The sequence below is a fragment of the Doryrhamphus excisus genome, chromosome 10, assembly GCF_030265055.1.
Source record: "Doryrhamphus excisus isolate RoL2022-K1 chromosome 10, RoL_Dexc_1.0, whole genome shotgun sequence".
Lineage (NCBI taxonomy): Eukaryota > Metazoa > Chordata > Actinopteri > Syngnathiformes > Syngnathidae > Doryrhamphus > Doryrhamphus excisus.
This window is the reverse complement of record NC_080475.1, coordinates 19,227,835-19,247,336: the sequence shown is the minus strand read 5'-3', so window position 1 is coordinate 19,247,336 and position 19,502 is coordinate 19,227,835. Positions and strand designations below refer to the sequence as shown.

Below are 19,502 nucleotides of genomic sequence, written 5' to 3'. Positions count from 1 at the left end.
TCACAGAGCTGAAAAATGGGGCTGTAGCAGTGCAGCCAAATGATGGTGATGATGGTTGTTACATTCAGGTTTCCAAAAAGCCCTCTTCAACCGTGGAGCTTCCCACCCTCTCGTCAAGTGCTGCTCAACCCAAGACTGAGCGTGCTCGCAGCAACACCTCTGAGGCCAAATTACAAGGAAAGAAGCGTGTCATTCGGATGTTGATGGTAATTGTGGCTCTTTTCTTCATCTGCTGGATGCCTCTGTACTTCGCAAACACCTGGAAGGCTTTTGACCTAAGGTCAGCCTCCAAAGCCCTCTCAGGGGCACCAATTTCTTTCATACATCTGCTGTCCTACACTTCCGCCTGTGTCAATCCTGTCATATACTGCTTTATGAACACCCGCTTCCGCAAGGCCCTGCTATCCACTTTTGCCTGCTGCTGTCGCCACCACCTCTGCCGCAAGTGCTGGTGGTTTAAAAAACAAGAAGCAGGAAGAGACGATGGCACCACCGCCACTACCATGGGGGCGACAATGGCTACCTCTGTCTCAAAGTACAGCTACACTACTGTCAGCACCACAGCCTGATGACCCTTCATAAGAGTGCCATGTTAGTACTGGGCAGTCATTTACAGTCCTTTACCTTTCATTCATCATATTCACATATATATATGTTTTGAATAATGTGCTGACTAATGCAGCTGCCCTTTGCCCTTTGCCCCTTATGTTCTGAGTGCATGTTGCAGAATGTGAGCCAGTACAGCACTTCTGTTGAATTGTCAAGTACCAGAGCTCTTTTATTTGATTTTATTTACAATATAATGTTATGTTATAAATTATTAATAAAGACCATATAGTAATTGCACCAAAACATGATCCTGGCTACACTAAATCCGATTAACTTTAGTAGGGTTACCCAGGCTTTTTCTCAAGTTTGTCTTATTTTGTTTTTGGTTGGCATTGTGTATTTATTATTTATTATTTACCATTATTTATTACTGGTGTTGTATCTTAAAACAGTCAATCTCGGTTAGTGTCATTCCAGAAGGTCCCGACTCGAGCTGAAACATACTCCAACTAAATACCTTTTTCCTATTAATGTAAATAAACAAAACCAAAAACATGTTACAGTTGAACATATATTACATATAAGTGAGAAATGAAAGGGATAAATTAACATTTAAGGTTACTTGTACTTTCCTTGCAGATGTGATTGCCAAAGACAGCAATGTGGCAGTAAGATCAAAATAATTTTACACAGTGGTGTTTCTCAACTCAGGTCTCTGCTTTTGTTTTGAGCACGGTTGCAAAATAAGCCATAATGGACACAGAAATTTGATACCACACGATTCACACAAAGGTGAAGTCCATGTTGATCTCGTTGCCACGGCGGTCTTGTCAAGAATCATGTCTTCAATTAAGGTAAAAATAACCCTAAATGTTCCTTTAACTCTTTCATTTGTTATTCATATGCATGTCACATTGTTTATTGCATGTAAAACTTAAAAAATGTGTTTTCTGTTAACATTCTTGAGACTTGTGGTGTACTGTTAGTTAGCAAATAGGGTCAACTGCTGATGATATAGCATAATAGACTCGTGACAGAGCTGACTTCTGGTTCCTGTTTCCTCGTATTAGCAAGCTGACTGGCTGCTAACAAATTAATAACATTAAAAACACATTTGGCCTTGTCACTACTCAATCTGTACCGGAAATACAATCTGTTCTACATACAGTACATAAAGCATCTTATCAAGTATTTTACGGCAGTCATGCATCAGGCAATCTGATTTGTACTACAAATGTGCAAATGCGCCATTAGTCGATCGATTTGAGGCAGTTAGGGATGATGCACGTATTAAGCAACCCATTTTCACTCTGTATGTGCAAAGTGGATCATTTATACCACTCCTCGAAAACTGTTATTTCGATTCTACAAATGACCACATAATCATATCCATTGTGCAAAGTGGAGAGATTATAATCCTGATAATAATCCTTAAAATAATTCAAATTCTTTTCTGGTTGTATAAATTATTTTATAGGTTTTTTTCAGCACTGAAAAAAAATGACAAAAACATTTGCTAACAAGATATACTGGTATATGCATGGATGTTTTTTTTTCCATTTAGAAGAAAACTCTCTGGCTGCTGGTTACACGTTATCCATCTTTGCACTTAGCTTAGAGTTGCCATGTTGTATGCTAACTGGAAAATTTAGTTTTTAGTTTTAATAAGCTTCATTGCAGACAGCGACAACGTGTTCACAACATGCCGAAAAGAAAACAGAAACTGACGTAACACAGGAAGTGCAGAGGTAGAACAAGCAAAGGTAGAACAGCAGCGCCCTCTATTGATGAAAGTACTCTGTATACCAACCCTCCCACTTACTTTTACAATAGGATTTACAAGTCCCCTTAAGTAATATGTCAGAGCCATGCTCTCCTTTACAATAAGGTCATGTAAAAAAATATGTGAACAACAAAAATCACCTTTTTTCAAACTTCTCTCGTTTTACATTTTTCCCCCAAATAATTGCTTTGACCAGGCCGTGTTCTTCATAAAACTTTCAAGCATTTTTAAATATTGAAAAGCCCGATCTCTCCCCTGAGATATTCAAATCTCTGTCTCGCCAGTGGCTTAGTAAGGATATCTGCTTTCATGTCAGTTGTTGGACAATACTGCAGCTTGATCTGTCCATTCTGCACAATTCACGGATGTACGTAATGGTAGCGGATGTCTATTTGTTAGACTCCACATAGACTCCACTCCGAGATCACGCAGTAGTCGTCTTAGCTAGGTTCCTCCTTGAGCTGCTTGACTGAGTGCGATGTACTCTGCTTCTGCAGTTGAAAGTGCGACGGTTGCCTGTTTCTTGCTGAGCCATCTGAGTATCCGATTAATACTCCAGAGTCAGATTTCTCATACTTGAGAACAATGTTCACCGTCCCTTTCAACTACCGAAGTATCCTTTTTACAGCAGTCAGGTGTGAAGCATCTGGATTTGCGTTGAACTTTGTACTCACAGCTTGAGCTATGTCTAGTGGTGTGGCCATTGCAGCATACAGCGGACTTCCAACCATTGACTGATAGGTGTGTTGGTGCACTGGCACTTACTGACACCATCACTCTTTCTTAGCTTGACGTTGGCATCTGCAGGGGTTGCTACAGGATTATCCATTCCATATTTTTGAAGTATGCCTTCAATGTAATGCTTCTAGTGAAGAAAGATACATTCATATATATATATTCTTTTCTTTATCTTGCATCACGGAGATGACAAGGATGTTAGACAGCTCACCCATGTCCTTTCATCTTGTAGCGCTCCTTGAGAGCCGTTTTGAGCTCATTCATGCTTTCAGTTGACTCTGTAATCGGAATCAAGTCATCCACATAAACTGCAAGTATCTCAAGCTTGTGTCTTGATCTCACGAACACGCAGGGGTCTGTTTGAATCCAATCTCCATCATGAACTTTGTAAACGCCTTACTCCAACAGCGAGGAGACTGCTTCAGTCCATAGATTGGTCTTTTCAGTTTGCATACCAGGTGCTCCTGCCCTGGTTTTATGTAGCCCTCTGGTTGCTCCATGTATATTTCCTCTTCCAGGTGTCCATTAAGGAATGCAGTAACAACATCCAGCTGGTGCACATGCAGATCATTTTGAGCAGCAAATGACAGTAATGTACGAATAGAGCTGAATCATACCACTGGTAAAAATGTTTCATCATAGTCAGTGCCATACAACTTTGAGTAGCCCTTGGCAACAAGCTTGCACTTGTATCGTTCCACTCTTCCATCACTATGATGCTTGACTTTGAACACCCATCTTGATCCTAGTGCCTTTCTGTCTCTTGGTAGTCCACTAAGTCCTATGTTTCATTTTCAATTAGAGACTCATATTCCAAGTCAGCCGCTACTTGCCACCTACTTTGCATCAGGACTCTTCATTGCCTCTTTCAGTGAGAGTGGTTCTGTCAACATGTTGGCATAATGATCAACAGTCACTACATCAGCGCACTCATCGTATACAAATCTTTTTGGAGCATGTCTGATTCTGCCACTTTTTCTGACAGTGCTCTCGACAGCGACCTCATCATCTCGCGTTTCACTCTCATTTGGTGTCAGTTATCTCGTTCTCTGTGCAGGGTACTTTCACTTCTTGCTTCCAGTTAAAGTTTGATTCGTCAAAGATGACATCACAACGGATTAGAATCCTCTTTTTGTCTTCATCATACAGTCGATAGCCTTTGGCATTGTTTGCATATCCCATGAAGCGAAGTTTCACAGCCTTTTTGTCCAGCTTTTTTCTGTCTTCATCTGGTGCATGTGCATAAGCAATACAGCCAAACACTTTCATGTGACTCACATCAGGTTTTTTGCCACACCATCTCTGATATGGTGTTTCTCCCTTCAGAACAGTGGGTAGCCTGTTCTGTATGTAGGCCGCTGTGGCTACAGCCTCTGCCCAAAACATCTTTGGTAACTTTGCATGAGACAGCATGCTCCTCGCTGCTTCAACTAGTGTTCTATTTTTCCTTTCAGCAACACCATTTTGCTGTGGTGAGTGGGGTACAGTCATTTCATGGTGGGTGCCTTTAGTCTTTAGTCAATATTCTTGAAATTCTTTTGAGGTGTACTCACCGCCATTGTCTGTTCTCAGCCTTGAGATGCTTCGCCACAGTCATTTGTGAAAGTTTTCTCAAATTCCTTGAATTTGCATAGCGCTTCAGTCTTTTGTCTCATGAAGTATGCTTTACAGTACCTTGAGTAGCCATCTATGAAGGTGACAAAATATTTTGACCGACTTATAAATTCCGTCTTTCATCTTTCCCACACTTATAGCATCTCCACATGCTTTGTCCTGCTGCTCCCACTGCTTTGGAGACATCCTGCACATTTCCACATAATTGTGACGACATTGCTGATGCACCACTTGACGTAGCACCACTGTTATCATTAGCATTAACTCGCTTTTGTTCTTCATTGATCAGTGCTTGCTGAACAATCTTCAGTGTCAGGTTGTCAATCTTTGTTTCAAGTGCAGCGGCAATAGTTGCATAACTTGGTGGCAAACTTCCCAATAGTGTCACAATTTGGTCCTCCTCTTCAATGACTCCTTAGCTCCTTCATTCGTTTAAGATGCTCAGTTAAACCATCTCCTTCTTTCATCTCACATCTGAAGTATTTCTTCAGAAATAATTTGTTTGCCAAAGTGTCTCTCTCAAAATGGCCTTTCAACGTAGTCCATGCTTTTGTAGGAGTCTGGCAGCTGGTTATCAGATACAACTGTGGTGTACTTACATTCAGCACCAACATAGAGAATGCTTTTTCTCTTCCTTTTGTAAACTCAGCATGTGCTGCTGTGTTAGCATCTCCGGGTAGCACGTCTTGCTCCGTTAGCATGCCCCACTGTCCTTTAGCCTTTAGCAAGTGCTCCATCTGAAACTTCCATGTTGCCCAATTCTCTGGTCCGCATAGCCTGTCCATAAACCGCTTGTCTTTCATTGTGAATTTCCACAACACCGTATTCCATGGACTTCAGCTTTCTTGCGACGCTCTGGGCCCATAACCTGTAGTTTTTAGTTTTAATAAGCTTTATTGCAGACAGCAACAATGTGAACACAACATGCCGAAAAGAAAACAGAAACTGATGTAACACAGGAAGTGCAGAGGTCGAACAAGCAGCGGTAGGCCAGCTGCGCCTCTATTAATGAAAGTACTCTATATACCAACAGAAAATGTACTCAAACTGTGTCAAAACTTTGGTGTACATTTTTAATAATGGGATCCCTTTTGGGAAGGTTCACTAGTTTTCCATGCTTCACCATTTGTGGATAATGGCTCTCACGGTGGTTCACTGGAGTCCCAAAGCTTCACAAGTGGCTTTTTTTCCCCTTAATAATCAAAAGTTCCATTTAAGAACTGCATTTTGTGTTCATTTGTTTTGTCATCGACTAATATTCACATTTGTTTGATGACCTAAAGCATTTTAGTGTGGCGAGCGTACAAAAAGAAAATCAGGAAGGAGGGCAAACACTTTTTCACACCGCTGACACAGAAAAGGCACAATATACCTGTGAATATCCTCATTCATCCAGGTCAATGAATTCTTAGGACACAGAATCGATCGCAACTGGACTGGTCAGGTTACCTTACAAGATATTTTGCCTCACATCCGAGCAGGGTAAAGAGTTGTCACATTTGGACTCACTGGCGTCTAGTCTGTGAACATGAACTGGTGAGGCCTGCTTCAATTAGAGGCAAAACATCTTCTAAGACAATCTGAACAACAAAGTTGCGACCAATTCAATGCCCTGAGAACAACGCCCCCAAAAAAACATTAAAAACTCATTTGCTCCATGCACGTTATTTGGTCATATACTGTAAATTTAAAAAAGGGGTGGTTCAAAAAGCAGTTTGTCCAACATATGAACTGTTTGGAAAAGTATTTTGCTCTTTAAGCAGGACATTACAATTTAGATGTATGTAAGTATGTTTCCTGTACAACCTACACAATTGGACAAAATTGTTGGTACCCCTCAGTTAAAGAAAGAAAATTCCACAATTCTCACTGAAATCACTTGACATTTACCAAAGTAACAATAAATAAAAAAAATATTGAAAATTAAACAATCAAAATCAGCCTTTGCTTTTGAATGGTTGATTAACATTCATCCATTCATTCATTCATTCATTCATTCATTTTCTACCACTTATCCTTACGAGGATCGCGGGGGTGCTGGAGGCTATCCCAGCTGTCTTCGGGCGAGAGGCGGGGTACACCCTGGACTGGTCGCCAGCCAATCACAGGGCGGTTGATTAACATAATTATTTAAACAAATAAACTAATGAAACAAGTCTGGACAAAAATGACGGTACCTCTTCAAAAGATTGAAAACAATTTGACCAGAGCCACATGATTATCTCACGTGTGTCCTTTAATTGACATCATAGGTGTCTTCAAACTCATGATCTGTCATAATCAGTCTGCCAATTTAAAGGGTGACAAATGGTCACTTTGCTGTTTGGTGACCACACTGAACATGGACAACAGAAAGCAAGAATTGTCCCAGGACATTCAAAAGAAAATTATAGACGAACATCTGAAAGGTAAAGGCTATAAGACCATCTCTAGGCAGCTTGAAGTTCGTGTGACAAGAATGGGACATATTATTCAGAAGTCTGAGGTCCACGGGACAGTATCGAACCTCCCTGGACGTGGCCGCAAGAGGAAAATTGATGACAAGTTGAAGAGATGGATAGTTCAAATTGTATCCAAAGAGCCCAGAACAACCTCCACAGATTGTAAAGGTGAACTTCAAGGCCAAGGTACATCAGTGACAGATCGCACCATTGGTCGTTGTTTGAGTCAAAGTGGACTTCATGGGAGACGACCAAGAAGGACACCACTGTTGAAAGCATACAATCATAAAAAAGCGAGACTGGAATTTGCGAAAATGCATGTTGACAAGCCGCAGAGCTTCTGGGAAAATGTTCTATGGACAGATGAGTCAAAACTGGAGATTCTTGGTGAGGCACATGAACTGAATGCTCATAGACTGAAAAATCAAGCCTATGTACGAAGAAAAGAACACTGTCCCTACTGGGAAACATGGAGGAGGCTCAGTTATGTTTTGGGGCTACTTTGCTGCATCTGGCACAGGGTGTCTTGAAGTTGTGCAAGGTACAATAAAATCTCAAGACTATCAAGGCATTCTGAAGAGAAATGTGCTGCCTCGTGTCAGAAAGCTTGGTCTCAGTCGCAGGTCATGGGTCTTTCAACAGGACAACGATCCAAAACACAGCCAAAAGCACCCAAGAATGGCTAAGAGAAAAGCGTTGGACTATTTTGAAGTGGCCCTCTATGATACCAGATCTGAATCCCATTGAACATCTGTGGAAGGAGCTGAAACATGCCATCTGGTGAAGACACCCGTCTAACCTGAGACAACTGGAGCAGTTTGCTCCAGAGGAGTGGGCCAAAATACCTGATGACAGGTGCAGAAGGCTCATTGACACTTACAGAAATCGTTTCATTGCAGTGATCTTCTCAAAAGGTTGTGCAACAAAATATTAAGTTATGGGTACCATAATTTTTGTCCAGGCCTGTTTCATTAATTTGTTTTTTAAAATAATTATGTTAATCAACAATTCAAAAGTGATGGCTGATTTTGATTGTTTAATTCTCAATTTTTTTTTATTTATTGTTACTTTTGTAAGTTTCAAGTGAATTCAGTGAGAATTGTGGGATTACCTCACTTTTTGTGATTACCGTTAATTTCTGGAATGAGTGCAGCTGAATATACGTATATCGTACCCACTAAATTTAAAGATAATAAAAGATTTGTGTCCATAAGCCACCATAAGTGTCTACTTTGTAACTTGGGATATTTAGTACACAGAAATTGACTTACAAGATCTTTTGTTTCACATCCGAGCAGGGTAAAGAGCTGTCCATTTGGACTCACTGGCGTTATACAGAGATCTTTTTTTTAATGAATACTTTTTTTTGAAACTGTACCAAACATTGCAAGGGGCAAGTGATACATTTGGTTAAACAGCAGCCTACATCAAGGAGGAAGAGTCTTGAACTTGTTCTGTCATGTTTACCTCTATTATTTATTTATTTATTTATTATCACACTGATTGTTTGTATACAGTATGTACATGTCTACCAAAGCTTCTATGTATTTTAATTTGTATTTGTCACATCTGGTTCCTGCTTGTGTCATGTGGTAATACTGCACAATTTGTGCTGTTGAAACTGTGTTTCAATGTGTCATGTTACTATACTTGTTGTAGTATATGTAAGGTTATAGTTGTCATTAATGCTTTATGCTTTCTAGTTTTCCATGGTTTAGGTTCATAAATTGTTCAATTAATATAATAAATATTGGGAAGACACTGGATTGTCAGTGGATTTGTCGCGGTGCGGTGTAGCTCTGGATTGCTGACACAGAGGCAGGTGAGGTTGCTTGCACAATTTATTCAGTCCAAAGGGGTATAACAAAAGCGATGGTCACAAAAGGGTGCACCCTGGAGAACAAGCTAAAGAATCTAAACCAGGGGTGCTCATTAAGTCGATCGCGATCTACCGGTCGATCGCGGAGGTGGTACTGGTCGATCTCGGCGTGACATTAAAAAAAATATCATCCTAGCATCAATGTCGTCACTTGATTGCCATTCAGCCATTCAGATGACAACTGAATGTTGCCCTTCGGATGACCAATCAAATCAAACAACGTCTCTAAGTGCAGCAGAACTTACGATGTCAGCCTATCATCCATCCCCGTTACTTGATTGACATACAGGACAACCAGTCAGATGACAACTGAATTTTGACCTTTAGGTCACCGCTCATGCGTAAACAACGATGCAAAGTGCTAAGCTAGTCGGCGAATTGCGTCAGATTTTAAGCCCTCGCTAAAGTTTATGGTCACTAAAATGAGTGAAGTAGCTGGACCAAGTAAAAAGGCAAAAACATATCACTTCCATACGGAATGGGAGGTGGACTTTTTTTTCACAATGTCTTTTTCGAAGTGCGTTTGCCTGGCTAACCTGGCTATCAGCAGCTACTGTCCGGACTATGCATCCCCGGCTGATTCAATTCAGTGCAAGTCATCAAAGTAAACTCAGGTAATTACAAAAAATGTTAATAGTTAATTATGTGTGTTTTGCAGTATTGGCTCATTTGGTTATGTAAGGTACATCAACATACATTGTACGTACAAATAATCCTCAATACATTTGAAAATAAATAGATGTTTTGCATTTTTGTAGTGGGTAGATCATTTTGACTCGGTCATTTTAAAAGTAGCTCGCATGCTGAAAAAGTGTGAGCACCCCTCATCTAAACCATACAATCAATCAATCAAACTTTATTTGTAGAGCACTTTTCATACATAGACTGTAGCACAAAGTGCTTTACATGTTAAAAAAGAAAGACAACAAGACACATATACACACACACTCGCACATACACTGTAAAACCTAGTAGCACATCTTTTTAAACCACTTAAGTTAATTAGACTTGATTCTTGAAAAAAATTACACTCACTTAAAATGAATTGAATATACTTAAACAATAACAATTGTTTCAATAACTCTTTCATTTTTAGTTCATTTAAAGTTACAGAAGGTTTCAAGTAGATGTTAACAAACCTATTTAGTTAGATAAACTCATCTTCTCTGATTTTATTTTAATTTTTGAGCGAGTTCTATGAAACCTGTTGGAACCTGTTTGCACCTGTTCACCCTCACATCTTCAGCAGCACGGTACCCACACAAGGAGCACAGCTGAATTATTTCAGTTTTATCAAGAAATCAGAAGGTTATCTGAAACGACTTCTTCACTTTTGCTGAGGCCAGCGGCGAATGGACCTTGATGTCTTGTCTATGGTAAGAACAACTTTTAAAGTTTTTCCTCCCGCATTCAGTGGGGGAAAGATCACTGCTTAAGTTCGCTTTTAAGGGTAAGTTAGCCAATTAACATATCTCAGAACAGAAAAGTAATTGTCTGCACACTTTTGGTATTTCTTAACTATCATCTCCAAACCGTGTCAGATTGCCAAATAAAAATACATTTAAAGGGTAATTTTTCATCTTCCAATTTTGATTTGTAACAAAGTGTTGGAAGAATTGTACATAAAGTTATTCTATTCTTACTATATTCTTATGACCTATTTTTACTATATTCTTATGACCTATTTTTACTATATTCTTATGACCTATTTTTCTTATGACCTACATACATTTCATATCACTCACATAACAAAGTAAGATTAGTAACACATAGCAATGTAAGATTAATGCTGTGACGCCTGCACTTGTGGTGTACATCATGATTAAGGGAAAACAGAACATGACAGAACATTCCTCAGCAGATAGTTTTATCACACCCTCAGGAGACATAACTGCACAGGTCAGAAGTAGATATGACCTCAAAGAATGTGTGTATGTCCCCAGAGGATCACATGCCAAGGATGAGATACCCACACCTTATGGATAACATGTTGTACGAAAGAACCGGTTTCAACTTGTTTAGTTAAACCCCCCTTCCCCTTAGTAGTTGAAATCTCGTGTAACTAGGGCGTCCCTAAGTAAATAAAAGGGCAGGAGAAATGGGGACTGTTTCAGAGTTGGTAGGAGGATTGTAACTGTGCAGTCTCCATCACTCTCCTTGCAAGTAAAAAGAAACTCACCTCTCTGTGTCTTCCTTTGTACAGGCAGTGTTTTTTACAAGTGTTGGGGGTTAAACCTGACACAAAGCTAGAGGAAAGCTATTTGACAATGTGCTTACCTCTGGAATGTTTTTTTTAATTTGTTGTTGAAGAAAACTATACTACTTTTGTTTTTTCCCTTTTTGTATTGCAGATTTTCTTAAAACAGTGCTAATGGAAACAAAAGTTTGAAACTCAGGGTCATTCTTGATTATGTAAATGTAGAGAGGCTTATTTTGCCGTCCCATCCTGAGAGCGTAAATGCCCTAATATATGACGTTAAAAACATGTTGAACTTGACTTATGACTTGCGCCTTCAACTTTCTTCCAAATTACCATCAAGGACAGACTAAGGACACACTGGAGACACAGAGACTCGAGATGGTGGAGCAGTTTAAGAAAATGTCCATGGAGAAAGATATGGTTCTCATTCATTGACATATGCAGCAGACCTTTGCGCTGAAGCGGGAAGAAATAGTACATTCAGACCCTCCCCTGGTTGATGTTGTTGCAAGATGGCCTGCACTCTTCTGTCAAGCCCAGGTGGGTAAAAATATAAGAGCACATGTAATGTAAAAATAACTGTCTATTTTGTCTACATAAGTCTATCATAGGTTTAAAATTGAGATGCAGGACTTTTTCATTGGGTAATGGGTACTCTGTAAAAAAAAGCCCGTCTCTTTTTTAATTCCATTACTGTGAATTCCATCACATCACCAATCAGAATCTTCCCTACTCCTCCTTTGCTGCTCTTGACAAGCACACATCTCAGCTTCTAAAGCTCTACCAAATGAAGAAAATCTGATGTTTCGGTGAAAGGTTACAAGCTCTTACATGATAATCAGGTACAGCTACTCCTATACAATAAATTAATGATAAAATCTGATTGTTGCATTCACAGTCTAGCTTCACATGTTCACATCTTGTCCTTTTTGTGTACTTTAGGACAAGAACAACATTACAGAAGCATTACATTACAAACATGACATTATTTTTCTCATATACATTTGGGATTTCTTTAATCGAAGTTGATCACATGTCCTTGGTAATCACATATTGTAAGAAATAAAATCCTTACAGAAATCCTGTCTTGAAGCAGATGTAAGTTTCAAGGGATAGTTGGGATTTTTTTTATTACATGAAGTTGTATGACATCATCAGCAGTGTAGTGCATCAACAGTGACCTACCCCCCACTTGGTCCCTTGAGCAGAGTTCTGGTCAGATTTTGGTGAGGCAGACTGTAGTTCCGGTTAGTTGGTGGGGCCACTTAAGTAAAGAGTTTGGCTTTTCAAAGCAATATGGTTTCAAAAGAGTAATACCGTTGCTAACAAAAACGTCAGACCTCTCAGTTTCTCTGTGTTATTTTCTCTCCGTTTGTATCACTACGAGTATTTGCCTGCCCATCTTGCGTCGCTGCAGTCTTCATCCACTGTGGAACCAAACTCAACAATGGACAGGTGACCGTGTGAAGGGATACATATATAATGCCGAGCAATTTGTGAGTTTTGATTTCTTTGAGGAGGCATTTTTGTGATGCAAATGTAATACTCTTTTGAACGCATATTGTTATGAGAATCCAAACTCTTTACTTAAGTAACCCCACCAACTAACCAGAACTATGTTCCTCTTCACCAAAATCCGACCAGAACACCGCCTACAGGACAAAGTGGGGGGTAAGTCACGTGTGATGAACTACACTGCTGATGGGGATGTCATACAACCTCATGTTAAAAAAATCCCAACTACCCCTTTAAAGTCTGTGAATAGCCCGAAAGTTTCTTTGTGTCTCTTTTTTGAAAAGAAAGAAGAAAGCCTTACTACATTGCAATTTCCTCAAGGATAAAGTCATTTTTATTTTGATTAAATTATTTGTATTTTATATAAGATAACCAATTCTTAACTTGCAGTCTGCGAGCACAACATTTAAACCGTTTTAAAAATCAGCAGGATTATGTACTCAATATTTCCGGTCAATCCTTGAATAAATATGATGGTGAACATTTTCTACTTTGCAGGATAAAGAGGCACCCCACGGTGAAGCAGTGGCTCTGCTGACTGTGGTCAGTGAGGATGAGGTGCCAGCTGGGATAAATTTTGAAACACACCATGTGTCCATCGTCCTCAAGGGTCAGGTTGTAATGTCTCTGAGATCTTGGCCTGATGCGTTTCGGAAAAATGCAAATTTGTTTGGACTGATTTATGCTCTCCATTGAACTACTCTGAGAAGCTGAATGGGTTTTTTGAGTTTATCCAGGTTGTCCTCTTAAACCTTGATGATGGTAGAAAGTTGCAGGCCTTAAAAAAATGAGCTAACTTGGTAAAAGCTGTACCTGTATGTTGAACCAAGCGCCTCACAAGTCCATTGAGTAGCTGTTGTTTAGAATATTATGCTTTTCCAGATTGTTTATTGCATTTTCAATTTCCAATTTGAAAAAAGATATTTCAGTACATTTCTACATTTTCAAACTTCCACCAGTCAGTCTCATTTTGACAACAATCTAAGTTATATGTTTGAGTTTCAAGTTTTGACAGTTATTCTCGAAAATAATATGGTCTTGTAATTTCAGTTTCAGAAGTCTACACAAGGATTGAAATTTCTGGAAATGTCTTTAGTAATATAGAATTACTTGGTTTGGTAGTTTTGTGTGGATCGGCTTGCTTTTCAGGGTGAGAAATCAAGCAGTTTGTTTCTGCTTGATTTCACATTTTAAGTGTGTTGCTGCCTCCCTTAATGCTTAAAGTCTTGTAGACTTAAACAGTCTATTGAACAGTCTATCTTCAATAAAGAATGCTTGTATTGTTTTAAAATAAATGGCAAATTTGTTTTAAATAATTGTCTCATTTGTGTTCATATAACTTAAACAGTTTAAGGCAATCGATTTCCTTAAATGAAGTGAGTAATCACTACTGCAAAGCATTATGTTTATACCACTAGAATGAGGTGAGTACAATTGAACAAAGCGAGTTAAACTTGTGCCTTTAGAGTCGAGTTAACGAGACATGTTTGCGTTTATAGTACTCAAATAATACTATCTGAATTATTTATTTAGCTTAAGTAATTCTAACTTTAAATTTTGTCTTTTTAGCTCAAACAAGGGGTTGCTTTGACTTAACTGAAAAACAATGTTCTACTTATAAGGTTTGAGTTAATAAACTTAAATGATTTACGGCAATCTGTTTCCTCAAACCATTCGAGTTCAACTAAATTGTCGAATTTTACAGTGTACATAGACACACACACATAAGAAGTTTATTTGCCTGAGTACAGAGGAACCAGTTCAGGAAGCACTGCCATCTGCGCTGGGGGCTGCCCACGGCCCAGGCCATAATGCTCAGGGGCCCACCACACCAAAAAGGAGGCAGGCGACCCACTGTGCTGCAGTGGGGCACCGCCACAGAGCTCCCAACCACCCCAGTCGGTAAGCCCCACAAGAGGAGAGAACAGCCCCCAGCGCAGAGAGCCCTCACTGAGGAAACACTGGATATATGGGATAAAAAATATAAAAACATAAAAAATAAGAATATAGAAAGTATATATAGAAATAATGACATAAAAACTAAAATATATAAGAACATTGATAAAACCTAAAATAAGCATGTGTAAAAATATAAAAACATATAAAATAACCATAAGATTAAAGTCAAGTTCAAAGGTTAAAAAAAAGAGTATACTAAGAGCATGAGTTAAAAGCCAAATTAAATAGATGGGTCTTGAGCCTATTTTTTTAAAAATCTCAACATTCTCTACGGCCCTTAGGTCCTCCGGCAGGCTGTTCCACAAACGGGGGCCATAAAACCGGAAAGATGCAAAACCGCAAAGTCCTCACAAAGAGAGTTTGTTGGAGTGTGCTGGAATTTGCTGGCATCCGGATTTATTAAATGGTCAATGGTGTGAAAAAGATTTTGAGATTGTTTTTGTGAGATGAGATTATTCTGTTAAAATTGTCATTTCTTGCATTTCTCAGAGCTTTATTAAATGTTTTTAATTGCTCACGGTATATCTGGTAGTTTACTGTTAATTTGTTTTTCCTCCATTTTCTCTCTGCCACCCTGCAGTTTCTCTTCAGTTTTTTGATTTCTTCATTTCTCCACAGTGTAGTATGTTTAGTTGGGACTTTCTTTAAAACCAGTGGAGCAACAATGTCGATGGCTGTCTTTAATTTACTGTAAAATCATCAACAATAAAATCACAGGGTGCAGGTAAAGAAACTGGAGGATGTTTGTCTAAAATGTCAATACAATTTGCAGCCACTTCAGAGATAATATAGCGCTTCCTGACAGTTCTCACAGTTCTCTCATACAGGCTGAAGGTGAAGGCTGCTGAGCGTGCATATGGAGACAGAGTCACACATGTAGGAAACACAGTAGCAGCACAGGGGAACTCGGAGTCGAGAATGAGGAATAATCCGGCGTTCCCCAGCTGTCAGCAGTCAGCCTACATAGAGGGGAAGGTGACCAATCTCAGGTGCGTTCAGCAGACCCTGTGTTACTGACTGTACAGTAACACAGCGTCTGCAACGAAAAGCAAAACAGGGAGGAGACAGAGGAACCAGGCAAGGGCAGGAGCGTCACAATATTTGTTTTATTCATAAATCCTAAAGTATGTGGTTTGACTCAGAATCCTGAACAGCCTTTTGCAAATTCAAATTGTACAATTCATAAAAAGTTCTAAAAGTCAGGCATTATCAACTTATCAGTACAAAGGGCTGCATTGACACCGACAATGATGAAAGAGAACCAGCATGTTTGATGGCGAAATTGACACCATAACAGAGGCGCTGCCAGGAGGACTACCTAACGACAACAGACTCCGCAAATGAGAGAGAGAACCGGCATTTTTCATGGCGAAATTGGCGCAATGATGGTAGCGGTGCCAGGAGGACATCCCAATGACAACAGACTCCGACAATGAGAGAGAACATGCATGTTTGATGGTGAAATTGACGCAAACACGGAGGAAGTGCCGGGTGAGTTACACACCATAAGTTTAATGGACTACTACAGACTCTGACAATGTTGAGAAAGAACCGGCATGTTTATTGGGCGAAACTGACGTGAACATGGAGGAAGTGCCTGGCGAGTGGAGCTTGGGCGAAGGTACCTTCTATAATTGTATTGGCTGAGTGTATTGTTAAAAAGTAGAATAACTAAACTCACTGTTGCATGAAGTGCAGGGGGGTGGTAGATGCAGTAATTCACCCTGGAACTCTTCAAGTTGAGGGCTAACAAAAGCCTGAAAACACCAAAAAAAATTCCAAATAAAAACAAATTAGACAAACATCATTTTACTAACTACTGACTAGTGGCCTTATTGCCACAATTTTAAAAAAATATCGAGAAACTATTCAATAACGTTGGACAAATGTATTAATAAGAATGAATTGCTAGCAGAAAGTAAAATAGAGATACAAACTGAAGGTGATTATTCATTAGTGTGTCTGTGCAAAGCAGACACGCACCCCCAAGAGTTACGGGATGGGGAAGATATCTCTTGCAGTTTGTTTACAGGTCAGGAGGTCACCAACGGCATCCACCTACAGGAGGATTGGGGGCCCTTCTGCGTCTGGACAACATATGCCGCTGTTCAGGGTAGTGGCAACTTCTTACTGGCCGGCGGATGCCACATCTGCACAATCTGAAATATGTAAAAACAGGGAAGGGAAAGAAGGGGCTTTTTGCAGCTGCTCTGATCTAAGACCCACTTAGATGGTAGGCTGGACAGGGACTGTGATAAGCCCGGACGTCTGTATTAGATTTGTGGTGTCAGGAATACATTTTGGGCATATTCTATCTTGGTTTGTGTATTGATCTCTCCCACCCTCCACTCGACACCCACCAGGAACTCGCCTCGAAGTACAGGGAGGCTGTGAGTTTCCTTCAATTTTGGCGCCCAACGTGGTGGAGGGGGAGTTTAGTGTGTAGGTTGTCCGGTCGACTTCACTTGCCTTCTCCAATCCATGGGCCCCACATTTGAAAGGTAAGCAGAAAACCTGTTACTTCAAATTTCTGCAATTGAACATACCAAAACGGAAGTGGATAAGTTAAGTTGAAAGTCAACCTGTTGTATTTTGTTATTATACAGTTTTGTATTTGAACACAAGTTACGAGGGTTGAAAGTCCCATATTTATATGCAAAGTTCCATACAAAGGTTGGAAGTCCTGTGCTTTGAGCGTGAAGTTCCATAATATTTAAAGGTTGTTGGGGTATATTGTTGTATTGTGTTCCCTTGTTGTTGTTTGTTTGCCTGAAACGCTGTTTCCTTTTGTTGGCTGTGTTTTGTGGGGTGTTGTCCTCTTTTATTTTTGCAATGGATCGTGAGTTTGACTGGGAGTGTAAAGAGGGAGAGGGTTGTGAAGGCCCTCCAGGAGTGTTGCATCAGAGAATTTCAAAGCAAGTGTTGAGTGGTCAAGATAAAGCCAGTCATGAGGCTGATAAAGTGGTAATGAAAAAAGAATGGAAGTTGCTTGGAGGTGATGTGATTAAGACGATGAGGTCGGCTGAAAAGAAGTTGAGAGAAGGACAGCAAGATGTGTCAGTGTTGAGGCGAGGAAAGTATAAGAAGGAATGTGACAGGGTTGAACATAGACGACAGGTTGTACACAAAATGGCTATGGCCAGTGCTGCTCTAGCTCCACTGGAGTCTAATAAGTCCTCCCCCACGGAGGTTCCAGTGCTGACTGCAGCTCCGTTGTATGTCTCTACAGACGCTGGCATATATCTAACATATTCAGGGCGGGGCAGACATTGACGGTGATGACGACATGACCCCTGTAGAGGACTTATGTACCGCTAGAAGTAGACACCAGGTGGATGACAGCCAAGCAGCCCCGCCTTCAGATATTGTCACCACAGGGGACAATATCACATCTAATTTGGCTTTGACACAGGACGCGCAACAAATGACTGATAAGTGAGAAAAGTGAGAAAAGTGGCAGCCAGACTAGCAAAGAGAGTGAACAAAGAAAACATACTGTCTGGAAAAGGCGACCGTGACAGGAGCTGCCACAGAAGTGGAGATAGTAACAAGTCCAGGTCTGGGTCAGACGGAAGTCCCGAGAGGACCAGTGTGACCTGGTGGATAGACCATTTTAATGCAAACAGGAGGCACACGCCAAATTATAAAAGTGAGACTCGGGAAGCGAGTGAATGGAAGGGAGGCAAAAGTAAGACAAAGACATATTCCCCTGCGAAGATGTTTCCCCTTTAAGGTAGATAGTCAAGGCAGACACACAGAATATTCACCCTTTCGAGTCACAGATGTAGCAGGAGTGGCTAAAAAATTGCCCCCGATCACTGAAGGTGGTTCGAGGTGGAACGATGCACTGTTACAGGCAACGGCAGGCATTAATTTGGCTTGGGGAGATGTGCGCCAGTTATTGGCTGAAATCACTTTGCTCTCCCATCTGTATGCTCTGACTGCAATGGCGGGATTAAATGATGTTGCACTGCATGAACTCTTTGGCCCTCATGCGCGCCCTCTATTTGCTGTTCTTGGAGCTGAGTACCCTAAACCGGTTGACTCTTGGAGTTATGCCTGGACAGATCCTGTTTGTTTGTTTGTTTGTCATTTTATTTCGAGCAAAAAACAAACAAACAAAAAAACCAAATGAAATGCACTGTCGCAAACATACAACAAGATACACATAAATCAGCACAATCAAGACCACCAGTCTTGAGCAAGAAGAAATAATATATAACACATTGAAAGCTCGAAATGGAGTGGGAAGAAGTAGAACTTATTAAATCCCACCCCAATATCGATAGAAATCTATAGAAATATCATCATGACCAGTCTGCATCAATGCATTGTCTGAAATCCTGTTAAAAGGTCTGGTTAGCTCAGTCGGTAGAGCATGAGACTCTTAATTTGCGAGGCTCAGAAAACCGCATTAACAGGACAAAAGAGGTTGGTTTCACATTTAAGGGAAGGGGCCTACCACTCACCGCCTGAACAGGGACTTGTACCCTTGACATCAGCTGTCACAGTCATTCGCATCATTTGGGAACTCATCCTGATCCATGGTTACCACTGACTTGCATTTGAAATTTCAAATCAACATGTAAATGTAAGTAATAATACTCTTACTGTTAAAGGAAGACACAGCCCAAACACTTGATTTTTGCAAGGCAAGTCACTTCCGTTAAAATTTGGATTTTCAAAAGGAACGAAGACAATACATCTGCAACCGTGTCAAAGGGCACGTAAACAGTGCAGCCATAGCAGAGGGTGGTTTCGATCCAACTGACGTTAGACTGAAGTTCTAGAGGTCCCTGTTTCAAGCCCGTGTTTCAGCACAAT

General features: G+C 40.3%; 1 protein-coding gene across 4 annotated transcripts in view; it reads left to right on the top strand.

Annotated features, from left to right (window-relative positions):
* Window positions 1-14,002, top strand: part of LOC131137546 (cholecystokinin receptor-like) — an 80,022-nt gene extending 66,020 nt beyond the window's left edge. The window contains exons 4-5 of one of the 4 annotated variants that reach the window (XR_009131934.1): window positions 7-11,744; window positions 13,218-14,002. Coding sequence is in view for 1 of the 4 variants with exons in the window: in XM_058085645.1 (XP_057941628.1) it covers window positions 7-569 (563 nt within the window). In the remaining 3 variants the exon portion in view is untranslated. Of the gene's footprint in view, window positions 1-6; window positions 12,294-13,217 lie in introns of those variants that run through there. The other 3 variants (XR_009131932.1, XR_009131933.1, XM_058085645.1) reach the window with 3 other exon arrangements.
* Window positions 14,003-19,502: the final 5,500 nt, after the last annotated feature.